Raw genomic sequence first — 15,458 nt, forward strand, 5'->3', positions numbered from 1 at the left:
ATCTCCCGCTTGAACTACTGCAATGCGCTCTACGTGGGGCTACCTTTGAAGGTGACCCGGAAGCTACAACTAATCCAGAACGCGTCAGCCAGACTGGTGACTGGGAGCAGCCGCCGAGACCATATAACACCAGTCTTGAAAGGACATTGGCTCCCAGTACGTTTCCGAGCACAATTCAAAGTGTTGGTGCTGACCTTTAAAGCCCTAAACGGCCTCAGTCCAGTTTATCTGAAGGAGAGTCTCCACCCCCATCATTCTACCCGGACACTGAGGTCCAGCACCAAGGGCCTTCTGGCAGTTCCCTCACTGTGAGAAGCCAAGTTACAGGGAACCAAGCAGAGGGCCTTCTCGGTAGTGGCGCCCTCCCTGTGGAACATCCTCCCACCAGATGTCAAAGAGAACAACAACTACCAGACTTTAAGAAGACATCTGAAGGCAGCCCTGTTTAGGGAAGCTTTAAATGTTTGATGTATTACAGTATTTTAATATTTTTTTGGAAGCCGCCCAGTGTGGCTGGGGAAGCCCAGCCAGATGGGCGGGGTATAAATAATAATAATAATAATAATAATAATAATAATAATAATAATAATATATATTATTATTATTATTATTATTATTATTATGGCTAAGTGGGGATTTGAAGCTGGGTCTTAGCAGCTGTAGTCCGACACTCTAACTGCTATACCACACTGTGTGTTTTTTTGGCCCTCCAGATGCTGCTGGATTACAAACCCCGTAATCTCTGACCATTGGCCATGGTGGCTGGGGATAATGTCCAAGAATATCTGGAGGGCCACAGGTTCTCCATGACTGCTGTGAGCAGTAGTAGGACTTTGAAAGTAGAAGATGGCTAGGTTGTCTATTCACCCAAAGAATCCTATGGGAGAAAAGCATTTATTTGTTTACTTCCAGTGTAGATACAGAAACCATAAAGTACAACGTACAACGATAACATTGCTGAATCATAAAAAACAGATTCAAACTCAAGAACTTAAAACTCCTAATTAAATAACAGGCTTTAGCCCCACACCAGGATGCCCCGAAAGCCCAGTTGAGTAAGTGCCTCTTAAATTGACAACTCCACTGTGAGGATGACTGACACACCATTGGGGAAAAGGCGTTCCCCAAATGGGGCACTACCACAGAGAAGTCCCTATCCTGGATTACCGCACAACAAGTAACACCAATCAGTGTGGCAGCAAGAAGGGTTGAGCTGCTGTGAAGCTTTCAAGGGGCAGGTCAGCAGATTAAAGCTAAAGAGGTTGAATTCCAGAACACAGCTGAGTACTTTCCAGCTCAACTGTATTCTGGATCTCAGCCTCTGTACTTTTACAAAATTGTTTTCATGAGCCAAAGGTAAATGTGTCCTTCAGCCTTACAGTAGGTTAACTTGGGTATACCAGATTGTAAGCTAGGAGAACAGAGGAAGCTCAAGGCCCATATAGGTAGTCTGAGCATTCATATATTTAAGGTTTTTTCTAGCAACAATATAGTAGCTACTTTCAGAAGCTTTTATTTTTTTAAAGGTAGAGCAACGTTGAAACCCCCCCCCCAAAAAAAAACCTTTGTCAAATATTACAAAAAAGATTGCAAGTGATTTACAAATACAGAAAGGAACTTGTAACCCCCACCCTATAAATATCCAAACCAGTTGGTCCCTATAAAGTATTGGTCAGAATAAGTGATTTATACACTTGAACTGGAAGAATTTAATATGTCTCCACATAAACATGATCAGGATGTTGTTACAGTGTTAAAATAAAATAATATTTTTTAAGCTGTTCTTTATATTGCATTTCCAACACGGCATGAGATGTAGTATAAAAAGTTAAGTAAGTATCAGGGGAAATGAGCCAAGCTCACACTGACCCAAGGTTTGGTTTGGTTTGATGTGACTGGAGAGAATTTAAGAAGCACAGAATTCCACTACATGCATGGGTCTATTCTTGCCAGTGCAATCAACATTGAGGCAGGAGAGTGAATTAAGTTAGGTGTGGGGAATCTGTGGAACTCCAGATGTTGCCAGACTACAACTCCCATCATCCCTGAGTGCCAACAATGCTGGCTGGTGCTGATGGGAGTTGGAGTTCAACATCCAGAGAAACACAGGTCTCCCACCCTGATTTAAGGAGTTACTCTGTTCAGCAATCACACAATTGTTCTCCTTATTTTCCTGCCCCTACCAAGGAGGGGTGAGAAAGTGGAAAAGAAATAGAAATTGGTACCATGTTTGCTTTTAGATACTACCTAGCATAAAGTAGCAGTCTCCCGTGTAAAGGGGTACAGCCAACCCCGGGTTCTTTATGTCCCAAGCAACTTTCAAGCCAACATGCCAGACAGCTGGGTCTCTGCCACTTGGAGTCTTCTCCTCGAGAATATCAGCGGCAGGTTCTGAAAAGGAAAAGCAAAGCAAATAATTTAACAGACCTGGAAACAATCTCCTTTTTCATTAGGGAAGAAAATCTCTGTTCCCCATCAACATGGTGAATCATGAGAGATCGGAATGGCAAGAAGGTGAAGAACGATTTGACTTCTAAGCTTCTAACAGTCTTTCACAATGCAATATTCCATGGGCTGCTTTGGTGCCTGCTGTAATGGTGCATCATCGAAAAACAAAGGAAAGTGGTTTTCCTTCAAAATTATTGCTTTTAGCTGCATGCATTTTAAATAGCTAAATCAATATGGTTAGTCGACAAAAAAATTCTGAAACAAAACAACAACTATCTTTGTTGCTATCATTGGATTGGAAAGGGACTTAGCAAATGATCTCTGCAAAGCCATGTGGGGAAGAGTCCTAGCTCAGTGGTAGAGCACATGCTTTGCATACAGAAAATCCCAAATACAATCTCCAGGTAGGACCAGAAAAAGTTTCCAGTGTGACATCCTGGAGAGCCACTAGTCAGTCTATGTAGACAATGCTGGACTAGACTCAGTATAAGGCAACTTTTTATGTTCTACAAGACATCAAGAAAAATCAATAGCCTTGCCACAAACCCTATAAAACATCAAAATTGGATAAATGTGTCAATTTGTTTGTGCATACAAACAGGTGTCAAGTGCAAGTTTTTCTGCAAGTTTTTATCCTGAGCAATTTTCAATTTCCACCCTCCCCCCCCCCAAAAAAAAAACTTTAGGGTGGAAGAACAGATTTATAACTTTCATTATTTCACACACCAACCTGTGGACCAACACTGACCTCCTGGCTTCTCAATATTCAAGCCATCCATCACGTGAGGCTGCAGCAATGTTTATTTAGACTAGGGCTTTACTAGTCAGTCATAAAATATGAAAATGATTTCCCAGCTGATTTGATACCAAAACACACTCATCTTTCCCCACCCCCCTTCTTTTAAGTATGCATGTGGGCCTAATTCCCATAGTTGTTCCTTCCTTCCGGGGACTCTTGATTGTGACATCAATAAAATAAGCAATGGTGGCAAACAGCTTAAAAAGCAACTCTGCCAGAATCAATAATAACTTGCTTTCAAGGGCCTTCAATGTTTTCTAACTCCTTTTGGGAAGAACTCTTAACAATATTAGAACAGGGAACACTTTCTGAAAACGGCAGGTAAGAGCTTTCAATGCAATCTGATCCAGATAGTGGAAGAAAGAGGTAATTTTTTGACGGTTAATTTTGTCTGTTAGGTTGCTTTCCCCTCATTTGTGCTGTTCACAATATGGCCTCAATAAAATATGGAACTACAATCAGAGACAGCAATTTCAATCAATGCTTCCTGGGGTGCCCTCATAAATCCAGCACCTTTGGGATGCACTCGTTAAAGCATCTCTCTCTCTCTCCTCTGCAGTTTGATCATTTTCTCCCCTTTTATTGCTTAAGCGTAGAGTTCAAATATAGCTCTTGCGCTGCCATTGCCGTTCCTCTCAACTAACGTGATTTATAATTATCACCACCAATTGAAACGGATTACTCCCACTGTGCTATTTTGGAAACAATAGAAGAGCAAGCTGCTACTTGTTTTCAAAACGTCAGTTGCTCCAAAGTGACATAGACTTCGGCTGCAGCCGGGTAGCAGAGATGATGGTGTGCATGCAAAAGTTCCTATGTTCCATTGCCAGTATCTCCAGATTGGGCTAGGTACTGGATTTGCTTATCTGTGTGTCACCTTGCTTCCAGTAATGGAACGCAAGATGGTTTACATGGAGTTTCCAGGAAATTCCCCATTCCAGCACTGAGACTACATGTATGCCCCTCCAGTAGTGTGCATTCATGATGGTTTGTGTTCAGGATGCTATCGGAGGAGTTACATGCAATCTCCACTTTCAGTACTGTTGGTGTCTGCCAAAATTTTGTGGACAAACTGATTTGTTTCCAGTTGGTGCATGTCCCATTACATTCTGCCAAAATCCTATAACTTTTCACACTACAAATGGACAATGGTAATGGTGTTTCTCCTGCTTCTGTTGCACTGAAGTGAAAGAATGCCCCCATCAACAGCAAAAATGCAGTAATACTGGAGAACGACTTATAAAGTGGAATGATGGATGGATGGTCCAGTATAAATCCACCACTACACGACTGTGTCAATGACATGCTGCAGAACACACCTGCAAAAGGTTTCTAGACCCCCCCGACTTTCTAGCTTATCATAGTGTATCAACCATTTGACTTTGCTCCTCCCTTGTGTTATGTGCAAACCAGGGATCTAGTTTCTTACACCCTAAGAAGCCATGAGCAGCAAGCCAACAACAAACCATAGCTTCAGGTTGGCTAGTAATCATGGCTTGTTAGGCCATAGAGTAGGTTTCCTCAACCTCGGCCCTCCAGATGTTTTGAGACTACAATTCCCATTATCCCTGACTACTGGTCCTGCTAGCTAGGGATCATGGGAGTTGTAGGCCAAAAACATCTGGAGGGCCGAGTCTGAGGAAGCCTGCCATAGAGGATCTGTTTTACATGCAGAAGGTCCCTGGTTGAAAGCTGGGAAAGACTGAAAGAGCTGCTGTGGACACGGACCAATGGTCTGACTCAGGCAGCTTCCTATGTTCCTCAGTGCCAATGAAGCACAGTCCCTGGTTCATTATGCCAAGCATTCCTAACTTGTTCACCCCGCTCCCATCAGGGGAGGAGCAAAGTAGGAGTGACTGGAGCGTATGCTTAACTAGTGCTCGTGATGCTATTGGGGAGGTCACAAGCAATCTCGCTTTCAATACTGTGCGCATGCAAGTTTTGGAGTGGTGACACTACTTCATCTCCAACCTATGCATATCCTGAATATCACAAATCTTCTGGCGTCTTTTTTGTTGCACTACAGGTCCGCCAAACAGCAAGTATGTGATAGTATTGGGGAAGTATTTCAAAACAAACTAAAACAGTATAAATCGACCACTTGCACTATTATTGTGCCAAGAACTTGTTGCAAAATACACTCGCAATAAAAGGTAAGTCTGAAGGGGCTTCTACATTGCCCCTGTGCTCTCTTCCAGAAGTGTCAACAATGGTTTCTTTTCCAACATGTCTTCTGTTGTCGAGGAAGATGCCCCTAGAAGTGGGCAGTCTTGGAAGTTAGTGGCCTTGCTTGCAAGGATTACCTTTGTTTTGTTTTGGTTTTTTCCTCCCAGAGGGTGACGTCTTTAAACTCATTAGTATTGCTAGGAAAATCTCCAAACACAGTTCCTTGCAGGCTGTACAAATTACTGCTAACTGACCTTGCATCTATTAAGCAGCAAATAGAAGGGATTACTGGTCAATTATCAATCCATGGGAACATTCCAATTGGTTTATAAAGTCATTAGCAACGAAGAAGCTGTCAGCTCTCGCCCAATCACAGCTGCAGTGGAAATGAAGTAGCAGTTGCTCTGCTTAGCCAAGATATATATTTTTTTAATTTAATAAATATAATAATAATAATAATAAAGTACTCTGTGTTGGGGTGGAGGGACAACACAAATTGTACATTATGAAAGTCAGAAGTAATAAGCCTTTCATGATCGGTCACCATTGCAGTCAATCACTGGTTTGTTAGCCTGTTAAACATTAACTTGTCAACTAACAGATCCAGTTGTTTATTACTCTAAGATTTACACACTCAGGCAAGGCTTAAGAGGCAGCAGGCCAAGAACAATACTGGTGAAAGAATCCACAGAAAGGAAAACTCTTTCTCCGCAATAGAACAGCCTTACCCATGTTACAGAGAATAGACAGAATTGAAAACACACACACACTACGAGAATGTTATAGCAATTATTCATATATGTTAGTCTATATCCACTTTCAAGAGTCACTGATAACTAAATTAGGGGATAAGTTGCAGGATCTAATATATGCTCACACACCAAAGCCCATCATCAAGCCTACATCCCCAGAGTGGCTGGAGAAACCCAGCCAGATGGGCAGGGTAGAATTTATTTATTTATTTATTTATTCATTTATACATACATACATACATACATACATACATACATGGTTTCAAATGCATGTACATCACCTTGAGCTCATGGAGGAAAAAGGAGAGATACAAATGCAAAAGATTGATCAGATAGAATAGATACACAGACACCCTGGGCAATCAGACCAAGGTATTCTCACACAGATCCTAGGAGTAGAAATAACTATTATATAGGACAAGGCTGCAAGAGACAGAATTTCACTAATTGATTCAACACCAAATCTCTGCCTTGACATTCTGGGTCACCGTACACAGCAACATAACCATATCAGAGTCAACGCTCTCTGCAGAATAGAACTATTGCCCCCTACAGAACAATGGTGGAAAAATCTGTTTGAGAACAACAGGCTTGGGTTGTCAAGACTAGCGGTGACGGGTAAATATTAAATTCACGGCTCTCCATCCCAGTTCTCAAAAGATTTACAACTTTAAAAGCTATTAGCTTAAGTAGACTAGTGAATTCCACCTGTCATGAATGTACATGAAATAGGAGGCAGACTCCAACTGCTAAGACTCAAGTTATAAGGAACTACATAGATCAATGTCAACAAGTTTAATTGTATACCTAAATGCAAACAGGAAGTCGAAGCAGCTGTTGGGAGAAAACTGGTGTGACGCGTTTTCAGCAGCAAGCATCCCCAGTGTTAAGGATCAAGGTGCTCCACACAAAGGTAAACTGGCAGAGACCTTGCTCTGGGAATCTTTCATTGCAACAGGTCTACAGTACACATATTGCAACAGCATTCCTTCATTGTATGACGAACTCAGTCAACCACCCAAGAAACTCTTGAGATCAGGTATTACCGTATTTTTTCCTTTATAAGACTCACTTTTTCCCTCCTGACAAGTAAGGGGAAATGTGTGTGCGTCTTATGGAGCGAATACAGGTTGTGCAGCTATCCCAGAAGCCAGAACAGCAAGAGGGATTGCTGCTTTCACTGCGCAGTGATCCCTCTTGCTGTTCTGGCTTCTGAGATTCAGAATATTTTTTTTCTTGTTTTCCTCCTCCAAAAACTATTGGTCTGGTGCGTCTTATAGAGCGAAACATACAGTATATAGTAAGCTGTATGCATATGGCTCTTTGCATTCCAGAACTGCCTCCAACAGCAGTCATTTCATCTGGCTGCATTAGAGAGGTGAGACTGCAAGGCCCCCATCTTCGGCCTGACTGGGATCAATTGCCATTTAACTCTTCCCCTCACTGGCAATCATTCCAACTGGCTGCCTCAAAGAGGTGAGACAGTGAGGCTCGCTCCATCAACTTGGCTGGGGCCAACTGTCATTTAACCACTTGTCTCCCAGGACTCGTTTGGCAGATGCGATAACTTCAATTTGTTTCTCTTCTTCCTTCCTCCCAGGCCCTTCCCCCTTTTGCACTGTTTATTAAATTGTAACCTAAAATCTAAAACTATGAACTGCACTGAGCTCATTGGCAGAAATCTAGCAATCTGTGAGGCATACAGACTAGAACAATGGAATAGAGAGAGAAAAAAAGCACAAATGTATTAACTTCCATACTTCTACAATTAGCTCTGCAGCAAAGGCTTCTTGAAAATATTACAAAGAAAGAAAGAAAGAAAGAAAGAAAGAAAGAAAGAAAGAAAGAAAGAAAGATGCATATAGAGGATGCCTCTTCTGACCACTGACACAATTGCCATAATGGTCCCACAGAAAGATACAAGGATCATTATGACATTCTATTCAATAGGGCTAATCGCCTCTGCTTAATCAACCTATTAGCAAGTAGCAACAGTTCTGAAAAGTTTCCTTGGATTTTCAAAATGAATGGGTTGCCGCCACGTTCTGCCAAGCAGAGAAACACAAGGTAGCTATTGATCAAACTGTTCAGAGTAAATTGGGAAACAAAGGCACTTTTGTAAAGGTAATGCTATCATATAACACTACACCAAGCACATATTCTGCCAGGTTTGCTCCCCTGCTAGGGAGATCCTGAGCTTCTGGCGCTCCCAATAAGGGCCAGACAAGCTGGAGAGATATCAGTATTTCTCAGGAAGCTCTCAGCACCTTGAAAAACAGAGTCCCGATTTAGCTGAAGTCACCTTTTTAAAGGTCTGAGTGTAGAAATACTTCAGCAGAGCAGAGTCTCCAGTTACAGACTTCATAAAGGATCACAATTTACATAGGCATTGAAGTTCCAGCTTCTGCAATCATTAGGACAATATATGAACCCATTCACTTCTGAAGTAGTCTTTTTTAGAACTGTAATTTCATATGCTCTCTGCTTTCTCTTCCATGTTAACTGAGAGACCGAGTCTCTGCCCGCACTCCTTTTCACCTTTCATTATCTCAGTACTGATCTTGGGGTGAGGTCCATACCACATCAGCTTCTTGCAATATTCCCAGGGAAGTCACTCACAAGGGCTTTTCTCTAGGACCCCTGCCACTGAAGAACCTCACACAAGTGGGAACTATAAAAAGTGTGAGAGGCAAGAGGGGTGAGGATGCCTGTAGTGAAGGAGGAACCTGAGAAACATAGAGAACTACCTGCCTCCATGGAAGTTGTCCATCTCTACCAGAGATGGATAAATCTGTGGTCCTCCAGATGTTGTTGAGCTCCAGCTTCCATCAGCCCCATCCAGTATGGACAATGGTCAGGGATGATGGGAACTGGAGTCCAACAACATCTGGTCACAGATACCCCATTCCTGACATATAGAATATTGTCTCTTTTGGTTTGCTCTACAGCAGGGGTTGTTAACCTGGTCCCTACAGCCCACTAGTGGGCATTTCAAGATTCTAGGTGGGCGGTAGGGGGTTCTACGGCACAAGCTGAATCCTCCTTCCATCAAGCACTGGTAGGCGATAAGGAAATTTTACCATCAAGAAGTGGGCGGTAGGTATAAAAAGGTTGACTACCCTTGCTCTACAGTGTCTCAAGGAGAGGCCTTTGCCACCACCTGATGGTACCTGGTATGAAGCTGAAATCTTCAGCATGCAAAGCATGTGTTCACCACTGAGCTATGGTCCTTCCCAGTTGCAAGGAATCATTGTGCAATGCCAGTACCAACAGAGACACCTAAAATGTTTGCTTCAGCTGTTAAAGGGATGCTCCCTCTTCAGTAGCTTCTACATTCTTTGGCTAATCCATTCCAAGTGCTTATGGATCATTCTGCACAGCCATAACTAACCCTTCCACAGTGATCTGTGATGAAAATGTAAATGTTGTGAGAACTTAGGTTCCTTCATGAAGCTCAGTCTAATAAATGGAAGTAATAAATACATCATTCCTTGTAGAAAGTTTCAGAAATGGTTACAAATTCAACAAAATTGCTATGGACTGGGTAAGCTGGCAGGGGGCATTCTCAAAAAATGGTTTGGTTCACAGTACCTTTGGCCATGTATTATCTGAAGTCATGGAAAGAGTGCTTCTAAAATTGCATGTAGAAGCAAGCAGAGCCATTGGCTCAATTCGGACATCGCAGCAAACCATGGTTTATGCTAACCAAAGTTAATAACCCACCAGCATGGTTTATGAACCTATACAATCAACAGGCAAAATCGTGGTTTAAAGCTTCTTTTCTGCTTTTGTTTTCCATTTCCTCATCCATATGTTCACTCCAGTCTGCACAGTGCAACAGTCTCTTGAGCCAGAGGAATGGCCATTGCTTATTTGTTTGTGAATCTAGGGACAATGCAAGCCACAGCTAGCACAGCTTCAAAATTTGGTATGCTATCCTGGCTTGGCAGCCCGTCACAAACCATGGTTTAATGAGCTTACATGGGTAAAAGCAAATCATAGGTTTGGTGAAACATCTGAACATAGCAATTAATAGCTAAGGTGCCCCTCAGGCAGAGGTTTCCAGTCCTTGCACTGTGCCAACCTTGCTACCAACTTGCCCCCCGCGTCCACCTCCTGGTAAGCAACAGCAATGCAGTCAATGGGAGGTCAGGTGAGCCCCACCAGCTGCTACTGTTCAGGCTAGAGACCTTCTGCTTTAATGCCTTCTACTCCTAGTAAAGGCGGGGCTGTGCTGAGAAGCATGCTAAATGCACCCCTTTCACCCCTTGTGGAGGGTGACTGTGTGAAGTAGGGAGTCCACTGTAATCATGTAGGCTCCCTGCACATTTTAGAATCCTGACTGTCCAGAGTTTGTATGAATCCATAGCAGTGCAGCTTTGTTTTTGTTTTTTTAATCAGTGTTGTGTAAGTCACATAAAAAGCCTTAAAAAAAACCAGAACCAATATTCCACATTACTTTCCCAGTCAACAGGGATGCTACATTGGAAGGTGAAGCATCTGGCAGGACCATAACAGTTTAGCACGCCTGGGCAAGAATCTGTGCAATGTTGTGAAAACATGTAAAAATCTCCTTCCAAAGTCAGAGCAGCATATTATTTACAAAGAAAGAAAAGCAGGGAAAACGGTACAGAGCTGAACCATGAATTCATATATGAAAAATTGCCCCAATAAAAGAGAGAAAGAGATGTCAAATCACAGCTTTAATAATAATAATAATAATAATAATAATAATAATAATAATAATACAGCCTTGGAAATAGGTATCTGTGGGAACCTGGAGAGCAGAGATTTGAAAGGTTTTGCTTTCTTGGCTCCTGATCAGCAGGTTAATTATAGCAACTTTTCAATCCATTTAAAGTGCTCCTGATAAGGGAAGCTGCAGCAAACATAGCTGAGCTCACTTGCCTCTCATTCTCCCCCCACCCCTCTGATATTCAGAAAGATTGAGAGGGTCAAATAAGTGCTTACATGGGAAAGTGGGGGAGGAGGCGCATACGGTTTTGGGGTGCCTCTTTTGTGCACCGACCGCTTATCCTTAGGGGTTTTAAAACTGCACTTAAGAGCGAGACCCGGTTTTCGTATTTGCTTTACCCACCTTCACAGCTGTAACTGTAGACAGCCACTGTTGACCCTTCAACTAGATTTTCATCGTGGTGCCAACTCACAGCCATTTTCCCCATTCCAAAATAAGGCTCTTGTTTCAAGAACGGCATTTGTTGTGGATCCATATAATTTAATAAAGACAGGTTGTAAGATGTTCTCTCTTTCAGATGGCTATGGTCATTCTCTGGGACATGAGAAGGGCTTTGATCTTGCAGAATGGACCCCATCTCTGTAATGGAAGTAGCATAATCCTGATGCCTATCGATGACAGGAGAATCTTCCATTCCTTTTGTTTCGGCCAAATTCTGCTCTTGCAAAGCCTGGACGGATTCTCTATGCAAGTAGCAATTAAGTTTGATTAATGCCTTGCAAGCCTTGGATATTTCAGGATGGGAATAATTTATTTCATAACCTTCCACAGGCCAGGGGACCGTAAATAACCTTGTGTTCAAATATTTGTAGGTACATCCTGGGTTTCCAATTAATATACGAGATACCGGGGTAACAAAATCTTTCCCTTTGATCCTTACAAGATCTTGGAAAAAACAACCATGCTTTTGCAAAGTCAAAAAAGCTTCCTGAACTTCTTCATGGACCTCTTTGGGAATCTTCTCAGCAGTTCTGAGGACGAGTTTTGAATATTTTGTCTTCCACTAAAAAGAAAAGAAAAATCATGGATATATTAGGAATATAAAACAGTTGCATACTTGACGTGTTAGTTATGGCTTATCAACCAAATAAATAAAGAGAGAGACTTCTTTGGAGGAAGAGGATCAAGACCTCAAGAGAAAACCCACACCGACTGAAGATTTGGAGGAGCCATCAGTAGTCCAAAGGCAGCCTGAAGAGTCCCATCTCACCAATGCTTTTGACTCCATTCTAAACCCTGCCTTGATCCCTGATTCTCCTTTTGCCACACACACCACTGACCTCAGAAGTGTAGGCAGCAATAGATCTGATGGACAGCTTAAGTCACCAAAATGTCCACCTGGATAATTGACACTCAAGGGTCTACTCAGGAAAGGGGTGAAGACCCAACTGCAATCAGTCACCCAGTAGAAGCGGAGCTGGCAATAGGTGGGAAACCATTTCAGACCAAGGGTCAAGTTCCCTTCTGGGGGGCACATATGAATGGTGAGCAGGGCCAGAAGCAAAAGTGAGCAGGCCAATGGGTGTACCATAGCCCAGTTTTGTACACACCCATCTCTGTCCTCCATCCAAGCACAGAAGAGATATTATCAGATCAAGTACACACTCCAGCCAGGCGAAAACTCAAGGAGGGTGTGAAGTAAAAGCAGCGAGGGATACGGATGAAGAGGATGTGTAGCCTTGAAAGAGTCCCAAGGGCCAAACAGAGAATTCTAAGGGTCACATTTGGCCCCTGGGCCAGGGGCTCCCCACTCTATTGTTTTCCTGCTAGCCAAAACTCTGCTAGTTTTTGCGCTCATTAAATCTCCAGCTCATTCACATCTTCCTGGCAAGGCTCCCAATCTGACTCCTGCTCCACACCAGGTGGAGTCCTCTTATCATGTTGTTACAGTCCTCATCAGTCCTCTTATTATGTTGTTACAGACTCACATTAAACGCATCTTCATTTTTCAAAATAAATTAAAATCAAAGCAGTTTATAACAAACATACATATATACAATAAAAATAATGTCAAAAATTAAAATCAGAGACCATCAACTAGCTATCACAGACTGACATTTTCTTAACCATGTGCATAAGCTTGGCAGCCTAGAAAAGTTTTCAGCGGAAATTTAAAGATTAAAACCAAAGGTGCCTACTGCATCTCTACCAGCAGAGCATAGGACCGGGCTGGTTTCTTACTACAGTCACAAATGAGCCTCGTCAACTCTGGGGACAACCAACGAGGCTTCTGTAGATGACAGCAGTGACTGAGCTGGGATACAAGCATTTAGGCAGTGGCTACGGTACCTTTAGTTGTTCAGGTCTTTGTAAATTAATACAAGTACCTTGAACCTGGCTTGGTAGTAGATGGATATTTAACAATGGTGTCACATGTTGTCAGTCATGTGCACCATCTGCAACATGGCTGCCACATTCTGACCAGCTGGAGCCCTACATAGAGTGCATTGCAGCAATTCAGCCTTGAGGTTACCCACCCATGGACTACGGTGGTCCCTGCCCAAGAACGGACATAGCTGAAGAACCAGGCGGTGAAAGGCACTCCTAGTGACAGAGGACACTTATATCCAGGAGTACCCCCAATCTACACATCTGCTCCTTTTGAGGGAGTGTAACCCCCTCCACAAAAGATAATGTGCCTGTCTCCCAGACTACTGGAACATGGGATTAAGATCTAGAGATGTGTTGGAAACAGACCAAATTTTCAGCAATGGCCAGCAATCTCGGCATTTGTTGGCCTTGTCCCACCAAGGTCCATAGGGTCTTGATTGAAAAGACAGTGGTTGTGTGAATCTGTCTCAAGAAACAGGAGGAATGACAAGAAGATAGTGTAAAAACAAAGGAAAAGTCTACAATGACACATCTATGGGGAAAGCATGCCATGCTTGTTCAAAGGCTGTAATATTTCACTCTCCTGTTAAAAACTGGGAGTTAATGTGTTCCACATTTTAATGCCAGCCTAATGAGAGGCACATTACCTTTTGGCTTGTGAACTAAAGATTACATGCTTTGAAAGTATTTTATCAATATATCTTAAATGGTGTCGGCGGGGTTTCTGCTCTTTAAAAGCACCCTAAAAATGTTGTGCTTATTTTTATTTTAAAAAATCACACATTGGTATCTCGGAAGAAGAAGAAGAAGAAGAAGAAGGAAAAAAATCAGGAAATGGAAACACATTTCCAACACATCATCTCAGAATACCGGTCGGTCTTCTTTAATTCTCCAGCCAGTCATCCTGCTATGTCCTACATCAGGAAAGCATTAAGAGATCAGAAGACCAAGAAAGGGGGAAAGAAAAAGGGAAAAAAGAAAAAGCCCATGGAACTCATACTGGACACTTTTACTGATTGAAGGAACAAAAAAAAAAAAATCCTGTGTAGTTTGTGCTTTATCTCTGACAGCTAATATTAAAGGTCACCTCACTCGTCATGCAGATAAAAGCAGTTGCATGACTGGACACTTCCAAAAAGCATACAAAACATTTCATGCTTAATTTTTTAACATGTCCATTATCCTAGAACAAAATTTAACACACCCATAGAAACTTGAGCCCCCACTACGTATTCTCAGCAATCTACAAATCATAAAGCCTGTGCTTGAAGGAGCCAGGATGACCTCGTCACTCAAGTGACAACAGCAAACCACAAACCAGTGAGGTAATCTCTGGATAAACAAGTTGGCACTTCAATTCTACTTTATAAGATAGTAACATTTCACTCGAAGACCTCATTTGTATAGTGTTGATGTTCCTAAATGCACGTTCCTCTTCAGAGACTCATGACACAGTTCCAAGTATCACTGAATCATCGTGCTAGGCTTTGAAGAGGTTTCTTCTGAAACAGCTTCTTTTCTATACAAAATTCATTGCTGTGCCCTACTGCTGCATTAATTTTCTCTACTGAAAACGGGCCACATTTGCACACCATGACGGACTATGTTTTAGTGCAATGTGAATGAGCCAGAACAAGGGGCAGTGAGCCCTAGACCTACTGGTTGAAATGTGATTTCAAACTGGCTTTTTGAAGCACACCATAGTTAACGTTCACTGTAGTTTGTCAGTCTGGACAACACAATAAACTACAATTTAGGTAAAAAAAGAAGTAAAAGCTTTTGAACTCCTCCTTCGGGCCACACAACAGAAGGCGAGGGAGGTGTGAAAGCCTGAGACTCACTGTGAATCATTATGGTTTGTTCATGTCACATTAAACTATGGTTTTGCACCACACACAAATATAGCCAGCCTTCAAGGAAACCAGCCCACCCCTGTCTTCTTTTACTGCTCCGACAGGACCCCCCAATCCAATTCTATTCCCGTATTATTCATATTATTCCTAGTTGTTGTGGTAATAATAGTAGTACTAGTAGTAGTAGTTGTTGTTGTCATGCCCTCTGTCCAAGGAACACAAGACAACTTACAAATAAGAGCACAGCTTTCTATCACACCCGGCTATTTGTCTACTCTTGACTAGTCTAGGCCATCAGACTTTTTCACATCACCTTCTATCCCAGTCTTCCCAAAGCATGAGTCCCCATATAT

At 42.3% G+C, this 15,458-nt stretch overlaps 1 protein-coding gene across 10 annotated transcripts in view; it reads right to left on the bottom strand.

Annotated features, from left to right (window-relative positions):
* FTO (FTO alpha-ketoglutarate dependent dioxygenase) overlaps positions 1-15,458 on the bottom strand; it is a 266,874-nt gene that overhangs the window by 205,143 nt on the left and 46,273 nt on the right. For all 10 annotated transcript variants that reach the window (XR_014567516.1, XM_083752970.1, XM_083752969.1 and 7 more), the window contains exons 3-4: positions 11,264-11,924; positions 2,248-2,391 (exon numbers count right to left, since the gene is read on the bottom strand). Coding sequence is in view for 9 of the 10 variants with exons in the window: in XM_083752970.1 (XP_083609096.1) it covers positions 2,248-2,391; positions 11,264-11,924 (805 nt within the window). In the remaining variant the exon portion in view is untranslated. The remainder of the gene's footprint in view (positions 1-2,247; positions 2,392-11,263; positions 11,925-15,458) is intronic.

This window comes from Podarcis gaigeae (assembly GCF_964106915.1).
Source record: "Podarcis gaigeae genome assembly, chromosome: 8".
Classification (NCBI taxonomy): Eukaryota; Metazoa; Chordata; class Lepidosauria; order Squamata; family Lacertidae; genus Podarcis; species Podarcis gaigeae.